Source organism: Gasterosteus aculeatus, chromosome Y (genome assembly GCF_964276395.1).
Source record: "Gasterosteus aculeatus chromosome Y, fGasAcu3.hap1.1, whole genome shotgun sequence".
In the NCBI taxonomy this organism is placed as follows: Eukaryota; Metazoa; Chordata; class Actinopteri; order Perciformes; family Gasterosteidae; genus Gasterosteus; species Gasterosteus aculeatus.
The window spans coordinates 3,930,970-3,952,584 of record NC_135709.1 but is presented as its reverse complement, the minus strand read 5'-3'; the positions used below and the strand labels follow the sequence as shown (position 1 = coordinate 3,952,584).

Genomic DNA, 21,615 nt, shown 5'->3' with positions numbered 1-21,615 from the left:
CGAATCGCCTCGGCCCTCACATCAAGCAAGGTGCAATTAGGCTGATGACGCACCAACTGCTTTAACTCACGGCGCAGTGAACTAAAGACCGGATTTTCTCCTAATTATGTGCCCTCGTCCCTCTGACATATTCCCCACGCGTCACCAGGCGTTTTTCTTGTCCTTTTACCGCGCACGGCCGACCAGCGAACACAGAGCGCGTGACTACTACACCCCCCCCCCCACCGGACTTTCTCGACCGGTCCGCGAAATATTGTCTGACATGAAACCGGTCCGTGAGGTAAAAAAGGGTGGGGACCACTGCACTACACTACAAATGATGCTAAGGAACCACAAAAGTCAAACCTGTAGTAGGCACCTCACCAAAAACTCATGGAGATCCACTACGAGCCACTGCTGTTTTGTCTCCAATTTCCCCAATATGCAGAGGCAACCGCTGCCTGTCTCCGAACACTTTAACAAAAAAACTAAAACAAATTAAACCACATAACAAAACCATGAACATACGTCTCAGCTGTTTTTAGGAAGAGTAGTCCTGCCAGCAACGCCAAGTTTGTGGCGAGGATAGGGTGGAAAAGGGGAATGCAACTAAAGGAAAACCAACAACGCCACTCTGGGAATTTCACCCCGAGAAATAATGAGGAATGTACAAGGCCCACAGGTAAGTTTACTCGTTTTAGGCAGGAGACGCAGTTCGCGTTGCCACCACCAGTCTCCAGCAAATAAATAAAAAGACAAAAACAAATTTCCAAAATTACAATAAAATAACATCCAGGCAACAATACAAAAGGGACACAGCACTGGTTAAAACACAGACGTGACAAGGGTTTAAAAAGGAACTGATCTGGCGCCCGGTATGAAGCGGGGATGCCAGGCGTGGCGGCCGATATTCGGCACATCAAGCTGCAGACAGACCACACGCAGTACTACAAAGCGCAGTGTGGTAGGACAACGCTTCCAGGGGGGGAGATAAAGGCTGTCAGGAGAACGCCGCGGAGACGAAGCTTCCCTGGAGGTGGAGCTTCAGCGGAGACGAGTGCATGGAGACACAAACTTCACTATAGACAAAACAGCAGCGACCCCATCCTGCTGATCAACACAACTTCTACTTACGGAAAAAGTGCAGTTAGTAGTTCAGAGTAAAACTGGTTGCTCGCGTAAAAGCACACATACCTGTTCTAGGACACACGCTTACACACAGGAGGAGGGAGGGAGAGGACACTGGCTGTCGCTGGCATTTACCTGTGACCACACTAGGGTTAGCCATCAGATAGTATCCACAACACCAAGTTGAGAGGGACACTCACCAAGCAAATACGCCACTGGAGCCACGGGAGCACAGAGCAGCACGCTCTGTCGCCCGGAAATGACGCACCTCACAGAATAGAGGCGCAAAAGGAAGAGCTGGTGGAGGCGTGCCACTTTTAAAGCGGCCCGCCTAATTGCAGCTCCCTGGTGTTAATTGCCAAAAGGGTGGCACCTCTATACTGCTACAGATGCATTGTTATATTGTAGATGCCAAATTCTAAACGTTTATAGGAAGGACGTCCATCGTTCTCGCTCAAAGATGCCAAAAACTGCATTTCCCAGAAGGGACCTGTTTATGCGCGCAGACTCCGTCGCTCTAAACACTTGCACAGCTCCCTCCTCCCTACTTTAATGCTAGCTAAGATGGTGGTTTGAGCGTAAATGGTCTCCCCTGTGCTAAGAAAAGAAAGGGGCAAAACTTCTCTATAGACTTTTAATCACAACAGAACAACAATACTGCGGTTATCTTAAGTGACCGGCTATAGAAGATTTGACATTTCAGACACATTGGCTCGCAGTCCCCGCCCAATTCGGTGTGACTCCCTTGGAGTGGAATCCTAAGCTAAATACGGACAGGGTAAGTAACGCTAACGTTAGCCAAGTTGCTAGCTGGGTTAGCCAGCTACCATTCGCTTGATAAATAAAAAGGCAGTTTTGTCCGTTGCGATTTTTCAGACCGGCTTTAGAGTGATTGCGGGTGTATCAGATCGCTGTCCAGGTAACCTTAATGCCGTGTTGGCAATGTCAGTTGTTTATAGTGCCAACAACTTGCTCCTAGTTCACCGTTAGCTTGTGTAGGCCGCATCCTAAGCTTGGCATGAAAATCCTGTGCATTCGATGATAAAGTAGCATGCTAGCTAGCGTTATGTGTAATAGAATAAGGTGTACCGTTGTGGCATTTATATCTTAGAACGTTTAATGCCAATACAAAGTAAATAACTACCTCTGTCTATTTCAAGTTTGTGATGTTACCTACAATTACTCCCGAGTACGTGTTTATCGGTGGACCGGCTTCTTTTACCATTTCGCGGCTAATGTTAGCTTAGCCAAACGTTAGTCAAATAACATCTGTCACAATGTACCGTTACGATCCAGTGGACAGTGCCGCTAAAGTTACCAGCCCGGCTAACCTTAAATAACGTTAGGTGTTCTGGTTCCACACAGGACTTTACCAACCAGCTCTGCAAGAGAAGCAGCAAAAACCGCGACACTCCCGTACGTGTTAATCTGTCAGCGAAATGTATTCGTAATGTTAGTCTTTTCTGCTATCTAATATAAAGGTGAGGTTTGATTACTCTGGGTTTGTTATTTGTTCAACTGTTGGTAACAGTGTTGTCACGCTGAAAACAAACTGGCGTTTAACTGCTAACAACGAAAGGTTTCGCTGGTAAATAAACGCAGTCTGAAGCATTTCCCTTATGAGTCCTTGTCAACTTCATGATCATTTTTGAAGGCTGGACTCTGACCTTTCAGTTTCCCACAGTCAACCAGGGACTTCTTCAAATGTATTGTTATGTTTAAAATTGAGTCCGTAGTAAAATAAGAATTAGGGTGTCTACAGTAAAATCGTATCACTGCATTTTTTCTGAGATATCAAAAAATACCCCCAGCTTATAAATATATACATATTGTTATGCTTTCATCAGTGATCCGTAGCCTCAGTCGCCATAGGCAATGAAGGTATGTGATGTTTTTTTAAATAAAAATCTTTTGAAATGCTGCTTAAAGAGATCCTATGATCATAAATTGTGTTTCTATCGAGCTCTTAATTGTTTCAGCTCGGAAATATACTTTGGGCAGTTACCGGTATGTAATCTATCCTCTGTGGTTTAAGACCAAACATTAGAAAAAAATCTCAGTGCAGTTCAACAGCGCCATAACCTTCCAAAGAATCATTCTGTTGATTGAACACCTCTGTAACAAGTTCTGTTAAGAACTCAACATTATATATCCGTCATTAAATTCCAATAGTATTTTGGTAGACAGTGGGAGTTAAGCTAGGTCGCCCCAATACAGTCAGTGTAATGTTTCTTTTTCTGATGAACGTACATATATATCGCTGTCCCAACAGTGTGACCTTCGTTGTCATGGTGGCCAATTATTATTATTATAAAATCATCAAGTTCAGTTCACTTGATGTTATTTTTAATGATGTCATGATGGAGCTCCTGAACTCAACCTTTTCTGTTTTCTCAGCCCTGTGCTCTGTGACCAGCTACAACACTCTCCTAAGCCACACCATAGGATGTCCCACAGCCCTGAACTGAAGGACGACCCCATGGAGTGCCCTCTGTGCATGGAGCCGCTGGAGATTGATGACGTCAACTTCTTCCCCTGCACGTGCGGCTATCAGATCTGCCGCTTTTGTTGGCATCGCATCCGCACAGATGAGAACGGCCTCTGCCCTGCCTGCAGAAAGGTGAGGAGATGAAACTCCTCACCAATGAATTCGGATTTTTCTTCAGAAGGAACAAGGATGTTGAGTCTCCCAATGCTAAAACCAGGGGGTAGAAAATATTTGATATACTACTTATGGAGTATCCCTATTTATTAAATCATCAGCTCATCATTTACAATTCACAGCCTCCGCAGGGTAGCCCTGTTGAGCTTCCATATTTACTACTCAGTTACCCACTATCCTTTACAACTCCACACATAAACAACAAGAGTGGTGGATATCACCATCCTTTCTGTGTTTTTCTGCAGCCGTACCCAGAGGACCCCGCTGTGTACAAGCCGCTCTCACAGGAAGAGATCCAGAGGATAAAGAACGAAAAGAAGCAGAAACAGAACGAAAAGAAGCAGAAAGTGACAGAAAACCGAAAGCATCTGGCCAGTGTCCGAGTAGTCCAGAGAAACCTAGTGTTTGTGGTTGGGCTCTCACAGCGACTCGCCGAGCCGGAGGTGAGTACACTGAGATGACAAACTGAAGGCAGCAGCTGCCAGATTTATTTTGAACATTGCGAATAACTTTTGATACTTAATTATTTTAAAGCCCACGTCTCCCTTTATAGAACTTCCCTCTGAAGCCTTTAGAGTGATGTAGTTGTTGGTCTTGTGTTCACAGTGCACCTTATAATAAGTGGTATACATACTTCTTTTTTTGCATTATGTCCACAGGTCCTAAAACGACCAGAGTATTTTGGGAGATTTGGGAAAATCCATAAAGTGGTCATCAACAATAGCACATCCTACGCAGGTTCACAGGTGAGAATATGGATCCAAGATGACAGGATACACATACAACCGCTGGCTCAACATTGAGAAAGGGTCATGCTCAGAGCCCTTGCAAGTTTTACCTTTTTCAGATGCGCCCATAAAAGTACTGGCAGAGTGAACTGAGCACACGCTTAAAATCTGGAGCAAAATACAGTCAGCTTTATAGGTTGTAAAGTTAATTTCATTATTAACGAGCATTGGATCGATAAAGACTTTTTCACCTAACAATTTCAACACAGGCTTTAGAAAGTGGTCAGATATGGGACTGACTTACCTCCACCAGCTATTTGATGATGACAACCTTAAGACATTTGAGCAGCTGAAGAAGGATTTCAATCTCCCTAAAACAGATTTCTTCCGATACCTACAGCTGAGAACCTTTCTAACAACACACCAAGGTTGGAGAAATTGTGTGAATTGTATGCCTATGGAAAGGTTTCTAATAGAGATACAGATGAGAAACGAAGATAAGAAAACAATAAGTAAGAGCTATATAACCTCTTTCTATCTATGAATACACATAATTCCCTACAAATAAAGCATAGATGGAAGGTGGAGATGAACAGGATCATACCACAGAATACATGGGAGGAAATTACCACAAAGGCACACTTGGTTTCAAACTCCAACACTTGGACAGAATTTAAATGGAAAATAATTACCAGATTCTTCAGAACATATTAGCCAAGATGGGCACACTCCAACTTGTGCTGGCGGAAGTGTGGAACACATGCTGCCAATCATACACATATATTGTGGCTATGCCCCAAGTTAAGTGCTTACTGGAGGGAGGTCTTTGATGCCCTCAGAGAGATATTCCAACAGGACATCCAACAAGACCCCGTCGTAGCACTATTGGGAGCAATACCTGAAGGGCTGGATGGGAGAGCCAAAAAATAGTTCTAATACAGGCATAAGAAAAGCCGAAATTATTTGAAAGAACTGCTGAAAATACAGAAATGTGAAGCTAAATTTCAATAGAATTTCTAAAAAATACAGAAGTTGCAGGAGCTTAAATGAATTTAAAAATACAGAAATAACAAAACCTAAGATGAATAAAAAGAGGTTTTAAATTGTTTGTAGTAATAGTAGTAGTATTAGTTACAGTTTTAACTACTAGTACTACGAGTAGTAGCAGTAGAAGAAGTAATAGTAGGTTTAGTATCAATAGCAGTAGAAACAGCTGTAATACTAATACTATTAGCCATAGTAGTATTTGTAATAACATTAGTAGTAGTTGTAGTATTAATCGCAGTAGAAATACTAGTAGTATGGTAGTAGTATCAGTTGTACTACTAGAAGTACTAGTAATATTCGTAGTGGTTGTAGTAGTATTTGAAAGCAATACGTATTTCAACAAAACCGCTTCATTCTGAGCTTCATGGTTACGGTACGGATAATCATTGAGGCTTTTATTTTGAAATGATGGAATTGGGTGAGGGGGGTTGGGAGACAGAATGTTTGTTATTCAAACTAAGAAGTTTTTAATTAATAGGCCTCATCACAAACATTACAGTAAGAATTCCCTCCATGGGGCTTTTATTTTGAAATTATTGGATTGGGTGGGGTGGGGGGGTGTAGATAGATGGAGGGTGAGAGGGTGAGGAAGGGAGGGGTGGTGAGGAAGAGATAGAGGGAGAGAGAGAGGAGGAGAATTAGACAGACATACTGACTGACTGAGTGATAAACAGTGAGAAGAGGTCAGGGTGGAGGGGGGAGGGGGGAGGGGGGGCGAGTGTCTTTATCATATTGGTCTGTTGACAGAAAGCATAGCTGCGTCATGTGACTCCACTAATCGGGTCATAGGAGCAGCTGTGAGTCACAGACAGATCCTGCAGCGTGTGAGCGAGTAACCACGGCAACGGCGCACCTGTGCTCATTAACGAGCTGCTGCAAAGGGCAGAGACAGGACAGCGAGTTACACAGAATCCACACCTCAAACAAATGGGAACCAGCGCAAAACTATAACAGCTATCTAAAAAATACGGCGTTTGTGCGAGACCCAAGACTCTTCCGAACGCATGGAGTTTTTTTTTTTCATGTCTGACCGGTAAAAAATACGGCTCAGGTCGCAGTTTACAAAACGTGTACTTTCTGGATTTTTTGAGAAATATGTCGGCAGATTTGTATTGGAGCCAATGGGGCTTTTGGCAGAGGTTGTGTCACTTTTAACACAACGGAAGCCAAAACTAAAGAACTCTGGGATTCCATGAACACATAAATCCAATCAGCACAACCATGCCCTCATTAATCCAAAGAAAGTTCCATATTTTTTAAACCAGATTCTGACGCTGCCCCACACTCTAGCCCTTCAGCTCTCACTCTAAGAAACGCAATACACACTCATGTAAAACTCAGAAACGGAGCGAAGAACTAGTGAAACATAATCAGTAATTTCTAATAGAGATACAGATGGGAAACGAATATAAGAAAACAATAAGTGAGCTATATAACCTCTTTCTATCTATGAATACACATAATTCCCTGGTGGAGATGAACAGGATCATACCACAGAATACATGGGAGGAAATCACCACAAAGGCACACTTGGTTTCAAACTCAAATATTTAAATGGAAAATAATTACCAGATTCTTCAGAACATATTAGCCAAGATGGGCACACTCCAACTTGTGCTGGCAGAAGTGTGGAACACATGCTGCCAATCATACACATATATTGTGGCTATGCCCCAAGTTAAGTGCTTACTGGAGGGAGGTCTTTGATGCCCTCAGAGAGATATTCCAACAGGACATCCAACAAGACCCCGTCGTAGCACTATTGGGAGCAATACCTGAAGGGCTGGATGGGAGAGCCAAAAAATACCTTCTAAACATACTGCTCACAGCAGCACTAAAGGGTATAACTCTCAGATGATTACAGCTGGATCCCCCTACATACGATATATGGATCCAAAAGGTATTGGACATCTATCAAATGGAACAAATAACATATTCATTACGGCTCCAAAAGCCTATCTTTACAAAACGATGGGGTCCTGTCCCAGCATTACTGATACAATGAGGGTTATTACCGTATGTTGCTCAGCCCTCCAGCTGAATTGTGACCTGCTAACTTTCTCTGTGCACATATCTTGTGCGCATATGCGGCACCGACAAAACAACGTTCAGGGGTGGACAACTATTATTTATTCATCTCCTGATTTTATTTCTTTGTTTTTATTTTAACCTTTCTGTTGGAGTGACCGCCATTTGATGTTCTTTTTGTGCTTTGTACATAACACCTGAATATCATGTGTACCAAGACTACATACAACTGTAAAATGGATATAGAAAGTGACTGTTTGAAAATGCACGTTGTCATGTTGTTGAAAACAAAATAAAAAGTGAGTAAAAAAAAAAAAAAGATGACAGGATGTGCTCTCACTCTATATGTTTTAAACCATATTCGAACTAAAGCTGTGTCCACAAAACACCAGTATTTAGCTGCTTAGATGCGCTTCAGGCTTTCGTCTACACACAAACAGCATTTTGAGTCTCTGAACAGGAGGAGGATGATTGGATGATGGGAAGTTTTGGGCTTATAACGTCAGATTGTTATCTCCTTTTTTAGAGTCACTAATGTGGGGACATGTGTGTGAGTGTGCATGCATGTGGCCCATCCCGCCCAACAGCTTTAACAGTGCTTCATTTTATTTTTTGTTGCAATCTCACGATAACCGCTTCAGTAGATGTGTTGAACTTGTGAGTTTATGTCATTTGTTTTTTCAGGGGCCCAGTGCCAGCGCTTATGTCACTTACATCCGCTCTGAAGATGCTTTGAGAGCAATACAATGTGTGAACAATGTGGTTGTTGATGGCAGAACACTGAAGGTGAGAAGTTTAGCAAATGCATGGTCTGGTAATCAATCACATTTGCATAAAAGTTGTGTCTTCCTGTTATTAAACAACCTGTAATGTTAAAAATATTAAGATTAAACCAAAAGTTCCTAAAAGAATTCTACATCACCATTGCTTCTCCTTTCTTCTCTTTGGTCTCACTGTTACAGGCTTCTTTAGGCACAACAAAGTACTGCAGTTACTTCCTTAAAAGTATGCAGTGCCCCAAACCTGATTGTATGTATCTACACGAGCTGGGAGATGAAGCAGCTAGCTTTACTAAAGAGGAAATGCAGGTAAAATCTTTTTCTCTCTCTAAAATATGGATTCAATCGTTGCTCTACCTTTGTGTGCATATTTGTCGTCGAGGTTCTGTGTGTTATTGAAAGGATTATTGCTGATTCATGTTGTGTCCTAATTTTTTTTTTTTTTCTAGGCAGGGAAACATCAAGAGTATGAGCAGAAACTCCTCCAAGACCTCTATAAAATTAACCCTAGCTTTTTACAACCTCCCGCATGTGGAACAGAGAAGTCAAAGGGTAAACCCAACTCCACACAGAGGTAGTTTTCTTTTTTTAAGTGTTTTTTTTCTTAATGCGTCCACTTGTGCTGAGTTAGATTTTCCGGGTTTTGTGACAGATCCAACAGTACCAACGGTAAAGATGGGTGGCCGACCCTGTCAGGACACAACAAAATGGCCAACGGAGTCTCAGAGGACCGCAAGTCTCCTCCGCTGCTAGACTATCTAGACCAAGAAGTTCTCACTTCAGATGGGCTAGAAACGGATCTAGTTCCTGGTCAGCATTCAGCATTGTCCCCCTTCTCCTCCAACTGTGACAGCAACAGGTAATCTGACCTCCTCCTGGACGATGGCTCCAACAAAAACTTGTTCTGTTGAAGGAATAATATTTCATCATATTATTGGTTCGCTCATGAATAGGGCTCATGAATAGGGGTGTCACAATATCAAATTTTTGTTGTGCGATTATTGCACCAACATTTATTGCGATATTATTGCAATCTTCAAAACATTTCATGGCACTGAACAGTATACTGACAGTATAATAGCATAGTAATAAAAGTGCGCTGTTTCAAATTACAAAGAATGTTTTATTTGTCGCAAAATAGTTAGACATTAGAATCAGAATGTGAAAAAATATATCCTATCTAAATAAAACAAAAAAATTAACTAGAAAATGCATTTTCTGCTGAAAGCTGAAATGAACTTCAGAAATATGTTGAAAATACAGAAAGTTGAAGGGAATTTTAATACATGTGCTTAAATTACAGATAATAGAAAATCAGATTAATTTGAAATTGCTGAAAATACAGAAATGGGAGAAGCTGAAATGAATTTCAATAGATTTGCTGAAAACAGCTGAAACAAATTTGAGAAATTGCAAAAAAATACAGAAATGAATATTAAAACATTGCTGTTAATACAGGCATAAGAAAAGCCGAAATTATTTGATGCTGCTGAAAATACAGAAATGTGAAGCTAAATTTCAATAGAATTTCTAAAAAATACAGAAGTTGCAGGAGCTTAAATGAATTTAAAAAATACAGAAATAACAAAACCTAAGATGAATAAAAAGAGGTTTTAAATTGTTTGTAGTAATAGTAGTAGTATTAGTTACAGTTTTAATTGTGGTATTCATAGTACTAGCAGTAGAAGAAGTAATAGTAGGTTTAGTATCAATAGCAGTAGAAACAGCTGTAATACTAATACTATTAGCCATAGTAGTATTTGTAATAACATTAGTACTTCCAATTCCAATCCATTAGTACTTTCAACTTCCAAGATGGCGCCGTTGATGGCCGCCACGGTGCTTCGGTGCGCTTCGTTTTTTGTTGTTTTTGTTGTTAATTACGTTTGCTGCTGCGATTCCCGGAGCTCTTTCACCAGAGATGAGCTCTTGAACATCCGTGGAACAACTCCAGCGGAGTTACTTCCAACTTTCCTGCTTTCTTCCGTGGAATTACTGGACATTATAGTCAAAGGTGCGCTCACCTTTCGTCACGTGGTGAGACGCCGTAGGAGAGGAAAACGGGCCGGCTCGCTGGTGAGACTCCGCAGGCGTGGTTCTCGCACTCCGCTGCCAGGCATCTTTCTCTCCAACGTGCGCTCACTGTGCAACAAACTGGACAAAATTCAGCTGCTGATGAGGAGAGACAGAGACTTCTCTACATCCTCCGTCTTGTGCTTCACGGAGACGTGGCTCTGCGGATCGATACCGGACTCCGCGCTCCAGCTGGCGGGCTTCCAGCTGCTCCGAGCGGACCGCGACACGGAGCTCTCCGGCAAGACAAAGGGTGGAGGAATCTGCTTCTACTTCAACAACAGCTGGTGCAACGACGTAATGGTGATCCTACAACACTGTTCTCCTGATCTGGAAACTTTTTTCATCAACTGCAAACCCTTTTATTCCCCCCGTGAGTTCGCTTCATTCATCCTGGTCGGTGTTTACATGCCGCCGCCGGGCAACGTGCACGAGGCACAGCGGACACTCGCCGACCAGATACGGCGTGTGGAGCGGACCAACCCGGACTCTTTAGTCATTGTCCTCGGGGACTTTAACACCCAAATGGTGGAAATCTCACCCACGAACTTCCTAAATACAGACAGTTTATTAAATGCCCACCAGAGAGGAGAACACGCTGGATCACTGTTACACCACAGTAGGCAGGGCTTATCACGCCGTCCCTCTGCTGCACTGGGACACTATGACCACGTCATGGTCCATCTGTTTCCTGCATACAGGCAGAAACTAAAGCTCTGCAAACCTGTGGTGAGGGAATTCAAGAAGTGGACCAGTGAGGCGCTGGAGGATCTTCGGGCGTGCTTTGACTGCACAGACTGGGATGTTTTCAGGACTGCTACTGACAGTCTGGATGAGTTCACAGAGGCTGTAACTTCCTACATCGGCTTCTGTGAGGACAGCTGTGTACCATCATGCACCAGGGTGAGTTACAACAACGACAAACCCTGGTTCACAGCGGAGCTCAGAACACTACGCCTGCAGAAGGATCAGGCATTTAGGAGTGGGGACAAAGACTTGTACACAGAGGCAAAATACAAGTTTAGCAAGGCGGTGAGAGATGCTAAACGACTGTACTCTGAGAAACTCCAACACCAGTTCTCAGCAAGTGACTCTGCTTCGGTCTGGAGAGGCCTCAAACACCTCACCAACTACAAGCCAAAAACCCCCCACTCCATGAATGACCTCCGCCTGGCAGACGAGCTCAATGAGTTCTACTGCAGATTTGAAAGACAATGTCCTGATCCCATCCCCCACAGCTCCACCAACCTGCTGCACTCCCCCTCCCCTCCCTCCCCCAGCCCATCAGGTGCTCACGCCTCTTCATCTATATCACCTTCCCCTCCCCCACCAGCAACGACCCTCTCTATTCTGGAGAGAGACGTTAACCGGCTCTTTAGAAGACTAAATTCCCGTAAGGCAGCCGGTCCGGACTCCGTTTCCCCTCACTCCCTGAAGCATTGTGCTGACCAGCTGTCTCCGGTGTTCACTGACATCTTCAACACCTCCCTGGAGACATGCCACGTACCAGCCTGCTTCAAGGCCTCCACCATCATCCCTGTCCCCAAGAAGCCCAGGATCACAGGACTCAATGACTACAGGCCCGTCGCCCTGATCTCTGTAGTCATGAAGTCTTTTGAACGGCTAGTCCTGACCCACCTGAAGTCCCTCACTGACCCCCTCCTGGACCCCCTGCAGTTCGCCTACAGAGCCAACAGGTCTGTGGACGATGCTGTCAACATGGCCCTCCACTACATCCTCCAGCATCTGGACTCCCCAGGAACCTACGCCAGGATCCTGTTTGTGGACTTCAGCTCTGCTTTCAACACCATCATCCCGTCTCTGCTGCAGGACAAACTCTCCCAGCTGCACGTGCCCGACTCCACCTGCAAGTGGATCACAGACTTCCTGTCTGACAGGAAGCAGCACGTGAAGCTGGGGAAACATGTCTCAGCCTCTCGGACCATCAGCACCGGTTCCCCCCAAGGCTGCGTTCTTTCCCCTCTGCTCTTCTCCCTGTACACCAACAGCTGCACCTCCAGCCACCAGTCCGTCAAGCTCCTGAAGTTTGCGGATGACACCACCCTCATTGGACTAATCTCTGGTGGGGACGAGTCCGCCTACAGGTGGGAGTCTGACCATCTGGTGTCGTGGTGCAGCCAGAACAACCTGGAGCTCAACGCTCTAAAGACAGTGGAGATGGTTGTGGATTTCCGGCGGAACAGAGCCCCACCCTCCCCCATCACCTTGTGTGACTCCCCTGTCACTATTGTGGATTCCTTCCGTTTCCTGGGCTCCATCATCACCCAGGACCTCTAGTGGGAGCTGAACATCAGCTCCATCACCAAGAAGGCTCAGCAGAGGTTGATCTTCCTGAGGCAGCTGAAGAAATTCAACCTGCCAAAGACGATGATGGTCCACTTCTACACGGCCATCATCGAGTCCATCCTCTGCTCCTCCATCACCATCTGGTACGCTGCAGCCACAGCCAAGGACAAGGGCAGGCTTCAGCGGGTCATCCGCTCTGCAGAGAGGGTGATCGGCTGCAATCTGCCGTCCCTGCAGGACTTGTTCGCTTCCAGGTCTCTGAAGCGAGCTAAAAAGATCGCGGCCGACCCCGCTCACCCCGGACAAAAACTGTTTGTGCCCCTTCCATCTGGGAGGAGGCTGAGGTCCATCAGGACTAAGGACCTCCCGCCACACGAACAGTTTCTTCCCGTCGGCAGTCGGGCTCATCAACAGAGCCCGGTCCCCCACTGCCTGACTATAACACTCCACCGGTCACTCCCCCTCATACTGCACATGCCACTTTAACTGCAATTCATCACTTTGTCACTTGTCACTTTGTCTCTTGTCTGTTACTTGTTCGTTAGTGCACTTTATGCTTAATATTTTTCTTTTTAACTTTTTAATATTTAAATTTTTTTAACTTTATTCCCTTGTTTTATACTAACCCATAGCCTTAGCCTTATTCTACTAACCCATTGCATTAGCATTTCATCCCACTTTATTTTATTACTTGTGCACTGTTGTCTTGTCTGTCTACTGTCGCGCACTAACCGCCAAGACAAATTCCTTGTATGTTTGACATATTTTGGCTAATACATGTTTCCTGATTCCTGATCCTGATTCCTGAGTAGTAGTTGTAGTATTAATAGCAGTAGAAATACTAGTAGTATGGTAGAAGTATCAGTTGTACTACTAGAAGTACTAGTAATATTCGTAGTGGTTGTAGTAGTATTTGAAAGAGCAATACGTATTTCAACAAAAACGTTTCATTCTGAGCTTCATGGTTAAGGTACAGATAATCATTGAGGCTTTCATTGCGTCTTCATCATGTTGGTCTGTTGACAGAAAGCATAGCTGCGTCATGTGACTCCACTAATCAGGTAATAGGAGCAGCTGTGAGTCACAGACAGAGATCCTGCAGCGTGTGAGTGCGAGAAACCACGGCAACGACGCACCTGGGCTCATTAACGAGCTGCTGCAAAGGGCAGAGACAGGACAGCGAGTTACACAGAATCCACACCTCAAACAAATGACATTCAGCGCAAAACTATAACAGCTATCTAAAAAATACGACGTTTGTGCGAGACCCAAGACTCTACCGAACGCATGGAGTTTTTCTTTTTTATGTCTGTCCGGTAATAAATACGGCTCATGTCGCAGTTTACAAAACGTGTACTTTCTGGATTTTTTGAGAAATATGTCGGCAGATTTGTATTGGAGCCTATGGGGCTTTTAGCAGAGGTTGTGTCACTTTAACACTCAGGAATCCAAAACTAAAGAACTCTGGGATTCCATGAACACATAAATCCAATCAGCACAACCATGCCCTCATTAATCTGAAGAAAGTTCCATATTTTTTAAACCAGATTCTGACGCTGCCCCACACTCTAGCCCTTCAGCTCTCACTCTAAGAAACGCAATACACACTCATGTAAAACTCAGAAACGGAGCGAACTAGAACTAGTGAAACATAATCAGTGATTATGAAAAAAGTAGAATAGATTTCAACAAGCATAAAATATAAACATAAAATAGTTGAGACTTGTGTCAATATTTGAAAGTTTAAATGGTGTCTGTAGCTGAAAGATTGGCGAAGCTGAAAAATCTGAAAGTTGAAGAAGTTTAAGAGGATTTGAACACGATCTCCATTGGAAGACCATTTAAAGGAAATATTCATGATTACTGATTTATATAAATTCAAGCTTAATAGCTAGAAAGCTGAAAAGTCATAGCACCCCTCCCGGGAAAGAGCTGAATATTTTAATATTTGAATGGTTTTAATAGCTGAATGGTTTTAAAAGTGTGAAGCAGTTGAAAGGTGGCGCGGAAGAAATAGAATAATAAAAAGATGTTGAAATGAAGATTCCAAGAACAATACTTGAAATGCTTAATGCATTCCAACAATAAGTGCAAGGGACACGGAGCGGGCGAAGCATCGGGCTTGGTGCGATGCGGTCGGGTTCCAGAAAATGTGTCGGCAGAATGGCACGCCGCGGCAGCCGGGGAGGTTTAACGCGGGGCTTCGACCGCCAGCAGGGTGACGCGCTCCGCTCTGGAGGAACCGACAGTAGCTCAGGTTAAAGACGGGCAGATGGTTGTTGTTTTAGGCGAGATTATACCTTAGTTGGGTTCACTGCTTCTCTTCACCTGTCAGTGTCACCTTAGGTGTTGATGACGTTCATTTACACGTAAAATGAATATCGCAGCACCAAAAATAATTGCACGCGATTTCAGAGAGTGTGTGATATGTCATTTTATCGCATATTGCGACAGGCCTAATCTTAATTCCCCCTTCCTGTCTGGCTCAAGAAGTAAAGGCGAGAGCAGCGATAGTTAGAGAGTGAATCAAGAGTGGGATCGGCATTAGTGAGAACAGAGCTGTGAATCAAAACAACTAGACGTGGGCCAATAATAGTGGGTCATGAGTAATGATTGAAAGGGATTCTTTTGGTATGGCTATAAATTGTTTTTTAGGAATTGCTTTTGCTCATCATATCTTGATATCTGAATTCTTTGCTTGTTTATCCACAGTCCCAGTGACAAACTCCCAGAGTCCATCGGTATGGTGAATGGAGAGACTTTACAACAGGTGAACAGCCTCAACTCCTGTTTTTTTACTTTGAAGTGAAGGTGATCCAGGGCAATCTCACAAATGCCTCTCCTCTCTTTTTTTCTACCAGGTGCCCACCAGCGACTCTCCCTCTCCTCCCCCTGGTTTAACCAAGCCCAGCCTCGTGGTGCCCATCAGCGTGTCAGACCTCGCAGTCCGTTCACCCTTCGAGGGAGCAGCCGCTGAGTCCCAGTCGCTGTTTTCAGACAACAGTAACTTCAGACATCCTAACCCGCTCCCCGCTGGCCTGCCCCCCTTCCCCAGCTCCCCTCGCGGCAACTCTGACTGGCCTATGACCCCCGAACCACAGAGCCTCTTTGCATCAGGTAAGGGAAGATTAAACACAACATTCAACTTTAGTGCAAGAGAGCGCAATTATGTGCTTTAAATATTATGAAGCCACTTATATTCTATCTATCAGGATCCTTCTAAGATCAGAGCCTCTAAAAGGAATTTCAGTTGCCCTCTTAAAAACCAATGAAGTGTGTCTGGAATTGATTCGAGGCCTGTGCTATGAAGCAGGTTCTGGTTGTAGCGAAGTAACTTGAGGGTTAACTCACTGTTTTCAGTCGTACATCTGGCCGGGGTAGATCACCATAGTTACTTGTGATGAACACCTCACCTGCTCCACAAATGAAATAACAGATTGACCCACATGGAAGCACATACTGACCTATCAAAGCTTGTTAGATAATATTCCACAAGTGTGAAGAAGTTAAATTCATAATCCAGGATAAATTCATAGCAGTTTAATTTAGATACAGATTAAGATACATCTGACTATAGTCACATGTGTATTCTGTTCATTTCTTCCGGCGTCTGTCACAATATTTTAGTCTATCAGCTGTGAAAGCATGAAAGCAAATAAAGAAGTCACTAAATATTCTCATCATATATTCACATATGTACTTGCTTATTTCTGTGAAAGAAGCCTCTCGCAGACTGACAGACTGGATGCAACGTTCCTTTGCTCCAGTTACTTCTATGTGTTCTGTGGGGCATTAAAGGTTATGGACGGAAACCTTCTGAACACCTTGACTTGCACACAGCTGAAAACGACACATTAATTTAACAGACTGCACATGTGTGATTTAATGTGAACACGCTCCATTGAAACTAATCACTTAGACAGCTCCTGTAACGTGTGTGTGTGTCTCTCCTCGCAGACACAATACCAGTGTCTTCTTCCACAGACTGGCAGGCGGCCTTCGGCTTCGGCTCGTCCAGCAAACAGCAGGATGACGATCTGGGCTTCGACCCCTTCGACGTCACTCGCAAGGCCTTGGCTGACCTGATAGAGAAGGAGCTGTCTGTGCAGGATCAGAGCCCCTTTTCCCCGGGGCTCCTCCCCCACGGTGGGAACAACCATGGACTCGGCCTGTCTCCATTCAACCCCAACCCCGGCACCCCACACCACTTCCCCAGCAGCATGCCACGCCTGCCCCCGCTCCACCACAGAGCCATCTACAGCTCCTTCAGCTTCCCCGGCAGCCAGAACAGCCCGGCCAGTCAGCAGCAGCAGCCAGCCGCCAGACACCCCTGGATGGGCGTCCCGACACGGAATAACCTCACACACTTGAACCACTCAGCTAGTGCTGCCTCACACAGTAATTTCCTGGACCTGAATCTGCCCCTTCAGCACAACACAGGGCTGGGAGGGATCCCCATCTCAGGTACCAGACATCTATGTTGCCACCGCACCTTTCTCTGCCCTGTGTGAGCAGTCTCACGTTAAAATGGAGATCAGATGTGTTGCTGCTGCACCCGAACTGACAACCTTGTTTGTTTTCTTCTCCTCATGCAGAAAATAGTGGCTCTATAGACGGCTTAAATGTGAAAGAGTGGCAGGACGGCCTGAGAGCGCTCCTGCCCAACATCAATATCAATTTCGGGGGCCTCCCAAACTCCTCTTCCTCGTCATCCTCCTCGTCCTCCAACAGTGTAAACCACATTGGTGGGCCGGTGGGGCCAGCAGGCATCTCACACAGCCTGAGCTGGGACAGCTCAGCCAGTTGGATGGACCCTGCTATCATCACAGGTAGAGAATTTTATTTAAATGAGTAAGAAAATCAAACAACAATATTTTGGATATTGGATTATTGTGTAAATCATTTATAAAGCAAAAATGCCAATCATTTGTCGGATGCAGCTGCTGTTTTATATAATAGTAAATACAATTTTAGTTGCAAATATTATTTTCATAGCTGTCCATCTGCTGCATATTTGCTCAATTTATTGCTTGGTCTATGAAGATGCAAGTAAATGGTGAGCATTTTTCATCAGAACTTCCTCAAGCACTTCAAAGTTGTACGTTGAGTATACTAAAATACAAGCCAACAGCAAACTAATTATTATACTGGAGCCACTGGACCCATCAAATATTATACATTTGGTCAGATTCAGCATCTAAAAACAGGTTATTAATTAATAAGTGAGTCATTTTAGCTCTTTGTAAAATTTTGTTTTGGACTTAATATTAAACAATAATTTTAAAGGTGACTGAACGTTTGCTCAATAATTGGTACATTTGAGTAATTGATAAATCTTTTACACAGTCGAGTTTGGAAATGGGGACTCTCAGCAGAAAGCACTCTCCATTTGTCAGCCTTTTACAGGCTCTCACCAGTGGTGCTGTCTGCACAGCAAGAAATTACCTCATATGCAGTATTGAAACTAGAGGTGATCTTTTTCTTTATATTAATATAAATATTCCAGCAACATGATTTTATTTAATGGCATATGCAAATCTTTTGATTAATCATGATAATAATTGCAGGTTTCATGAAGAATAAAAAACAGCAGTTAGTTAAAGATCTAATTACAAGATTAAAAACAATTGTAAAAATGCTTGTAGGATTAAAAAAAGTTCCCCCAAACTTTACATTTTCTTAAACCAAAATCAACTTTACACAGTCAAAATTATTTTTTAAGTACAGTTGTTTTGAATGAGTTGACATAAAGTCACTTTTTTGTGTCATGTAAATCGATCACATTGTTTGTATTTACTACAATGCTGTTATGCTTATCTGCCCCACCCCCGCCTTAGGCATCCCGGCCTCAGCAGGCAACAGTCTAGACTGTCTCCAGGACGATAACCCACCACACTGGCTCAAGTCCCTGCAGGCGCTCACAGAGATGGACAGCCCGGCCAGCTCAACGGTGCCAACTCCACTCCAGCCCAACCACAGCGGCCTCCTGGACGCCCACCTCCCGCTCCACCACAGAGCCGCCGGCGGCTGGGCTCCCTACCTGGCCCCGACCACAGCCAATCCCGCCAGCCAGTTCCACTCACCTCCACCCGGCTTCCAGACCGCTTTCAGACCCCCGGGACAGCCCGCCACAGAGTTGCTACAGAGTGCCCCTGTGGACCGTCACTGAACAGACTCCAGCAAACACCCCCCCACTCCCACTACCACATTATACCCACTCACTCTGTAACCCCGCCTCCCTCCCCTCAATGCAATACACACCAATCTGCAGAGAATGGAAAATGATTAACAAAGTAACAAACACACTTTCTTCTTTTCTCTTCCTCCTTTTGTCTGCTCCGAATGCCTGTTTGTTTTTATTTGTGCACAAGTGTTGGTAACCTTTACCTGCTACCACCATTACAACTCATTAGACACATCTGTGGGCGTGACGCGGGGTTCATCGCTCGGCTCGCTGTTAACGGAGAGCACAAGAAACGGTGTGGCTTCGAGCGCCCATCAGTGACACAAGAGTTAACTCTACAAACTGACCAAGAAACAGATTACTGAAGGGAGACCATTTTGAAAAAAAGTAGCAAATGATTATTCATGAAAAACATTTTGTGTTTTTTGAAAGTTGAAGTCACGATGCGTTTTCGAGGAATGAAGCAAGCTGTGAATCTGCTCTTGAAGCTTTGCCCCAAATACCCTCATCCTCCCCACCCACCTTAACAGGAGACTGTAGAGTGTTTAACCCTCATAGCTGATGAGGTGACACTCACACACACTCAGAGAAATAGGTTTTGGCACAGCTGAGAACTGGTTAATCAGAGAGCGAATGGTGACGGTACCGGTGGACCCAGGGCTCAGGCTATGTACGGAGCTCCCTGTCAGGTAGGGAGACAGGCGGCCGGCTTCAGAGCCCTCCCGGCCCACTTTGCAGTTAGAGGCCCCGCCCCGCTAGAGGAGATTTTGCTGAACCTCTGTATCAGAGGATAGAGCAGTGCCTAACCGCGGGGCGCCGGGCTCTGGGAGATTGTGGCACATTCTCAGCACTAGGGTTGGAGTCTTGCTCACAGTGCCACTGTGTGGTACCTACAGTAACTAGCCCTGACACGGACGGCCACCATGTAGATGGCACGATGCCTGCTTGGAGGAGGATACGTCAGAAATGACTAACGAGGGCAGCAAGCAGGTCCCTTTGTTTGGCACACGGGGGCTTGAACGAGGCCTTAACATGGACAGATGAGAGGCAGGAGTGATGGCAGGAGGAGTCTAGCGTCAATGGTTGCTGGGAAATATGCAATATTGTATGTGACTGCAGTGACCGTATGTCCCAAAGTAAGGTGCTGCAAGACAATACCACGTACTGTAGTAGTGATTTAGGGAGCGTTCAGCCTCTAGGATTCGAGATCAACCTCTCCGACCACCGCTTTTTTCCTTTTTAATTTTTTTTTATTGAAGTCTTAATTCTGATATTCTGTCTCTCTCTCTCTCATACCTAACCCCCTGCCCCCCTGCCCCCCTCCCCTACACCTCCCCTCCTGCTGTTCCCTATTTAACAGTATTTCACAAAAATGAACAAACTCATTCAGGAGAAGCCAACAGAGTCCTTCCGTGGGTTTTAACATGATGTTGCGCGGGGGAAAAAAAACAAAAACAAAATTGAGACGCTTAAAGAAAGTGAACTGTCCTCTGCAGGTCTGAAAAAATGAACCGTAAATAAAACTGAAAACTCTGGAGCTGGTGTTTGTCTTCTGTTGTGTTCTCAACACCTTGATTCAAACATGTGCACTTGAAATATTTCAACTTTAAAGTAGTCACCACCGACGTATTTTGTAAAAGCGCTCAGGAAGGTCACTCTAAATAATTCTTTCTTGTTCCAATGTCTTCCTCTAGGGGCGCGTATTCCTGTCAGTGATGAAGCTCTGCAGTCGAACACACAAAGACGTTCCAGTTAGTGATGCTACAGTTTTCCAGATCTACCAGTTTTTTTCACATTAACAATCTATTTGATTGTTTTAAGTATATTAGAAGCACATTAAACGACAATGCTGCAAAGAGGAACCAGGTGATGTCACTTCGCTCAGAGCCGCACGTTTGTCTATTCGGTGGGATCCCAGCATGTGTGTGCATATCGCAGTCCTTCGGTTTGCAGCTCTGCACTCTCCTAGCCCAGTGCAGCAGTAGATACCTGCAGTAGAGACTCGTTCTTTCCTGTGGATACTGGTACAGAGGGCGCACTATTTCTGCTCTCCGGTGTCTGAATCATGGCACTCAAGATACACAGGATTTGTCTTTACCGTCCCAAGAAGCCGATGCAAACATGCTCCTGCTTACGGCTGCTGTTCATGATCATTTGTATTATCAACTAATCTGCAAGTAACTCATTTGTAGTCGCACACTTGACCAAATTGAGAATCCAGGTTGTAAATGACTGATACAATTATTCAATAGTCCAGGATTTTTTTTACTCTCATCAACTATAATATGTTTTTGTTTTGACTCGGGCTTTTGATGGCCCCGCTAGTTCCAGCACCTTGATTTTAAGTCCCCTTTTTTTGCCCTCCTGGTTTCCGGTAGGGCAAAATATATGCCGGCAAATATATGGCCCTTCGGTTTTCTCCAATAACCGTACGTCTAGTTTCTCGACCTCATGCTTCACCCATCTCTAAGGTCAGACCTTCTTGTTTCAGCCTCCTCTAATTTACATCCCCTCCAGCATGAGGTTCTGTAGTTTAAGGCCCCTCTGTTTTTCGGCTGCGGGTACAGAGTAGACGTGAGCGGATAATAGTGAGTGTGTGTGAATATTGCAAGCAGGCAGCAGATTGAGGAGCTGTGCCAATGAGTCAGCACCAACGCAGATGCGGCGAAGGGAATGGAAGGGAAGGGGGGGGGGCTGAGA

General features: G+C 44.6%; 1 protein-coding gene across 2 annotated transcripts; it reads left to right on the top strand.

Moving 5' to 3' along the window:
• The first annotated feature begins 1,463 nt into the window (after window positions 1-1,463).
• Window positions 1,464-20,452, top strand: LOC120812702 (CCR4-NOT transcription complex subunit 4-like). Of its 2 annotated transcripts, none has more exons than XM_040168874.2 (13): window positions 1,464-1,885; window positions 3,505-3,727; window positions 4,015-4,212; window positions 4,429-4,515; window positions 8,257-8,358; window positions 8,535-8,660; window positions 8,801-8,925; window positions 9,004-9,210; window positions 15,444-15,501; window positions 15,593-15,848; window positions 16,689-17,195; window positions 17,327-17,560; window positions 18,569-20,452. In XM_040168874.2, the coding sequence occupies exons 2-13, from the start codon at window positions 3,554-3,556 to the stop codon at window positions 18,898-18,900; spliced, it is 2,406 nt and encodes an 801-aa protein (XP_040024808.2). In that variant the 5' UTR covers window positions 1,464-1,885; window positions 3,505-3,553; the 3' UTR covers window positions 18,901-20,452. The 2 variants fall into 2 exon arrangements, with proteins under 2 accessions (XP_040024808.2, XP_077953477.1); XM_078097351.1 differs by having other exon boundaries at window positions 1,872-2,026.
• Window positions 20,453-21,615: the final 1,163 nt, after the last annotated feature.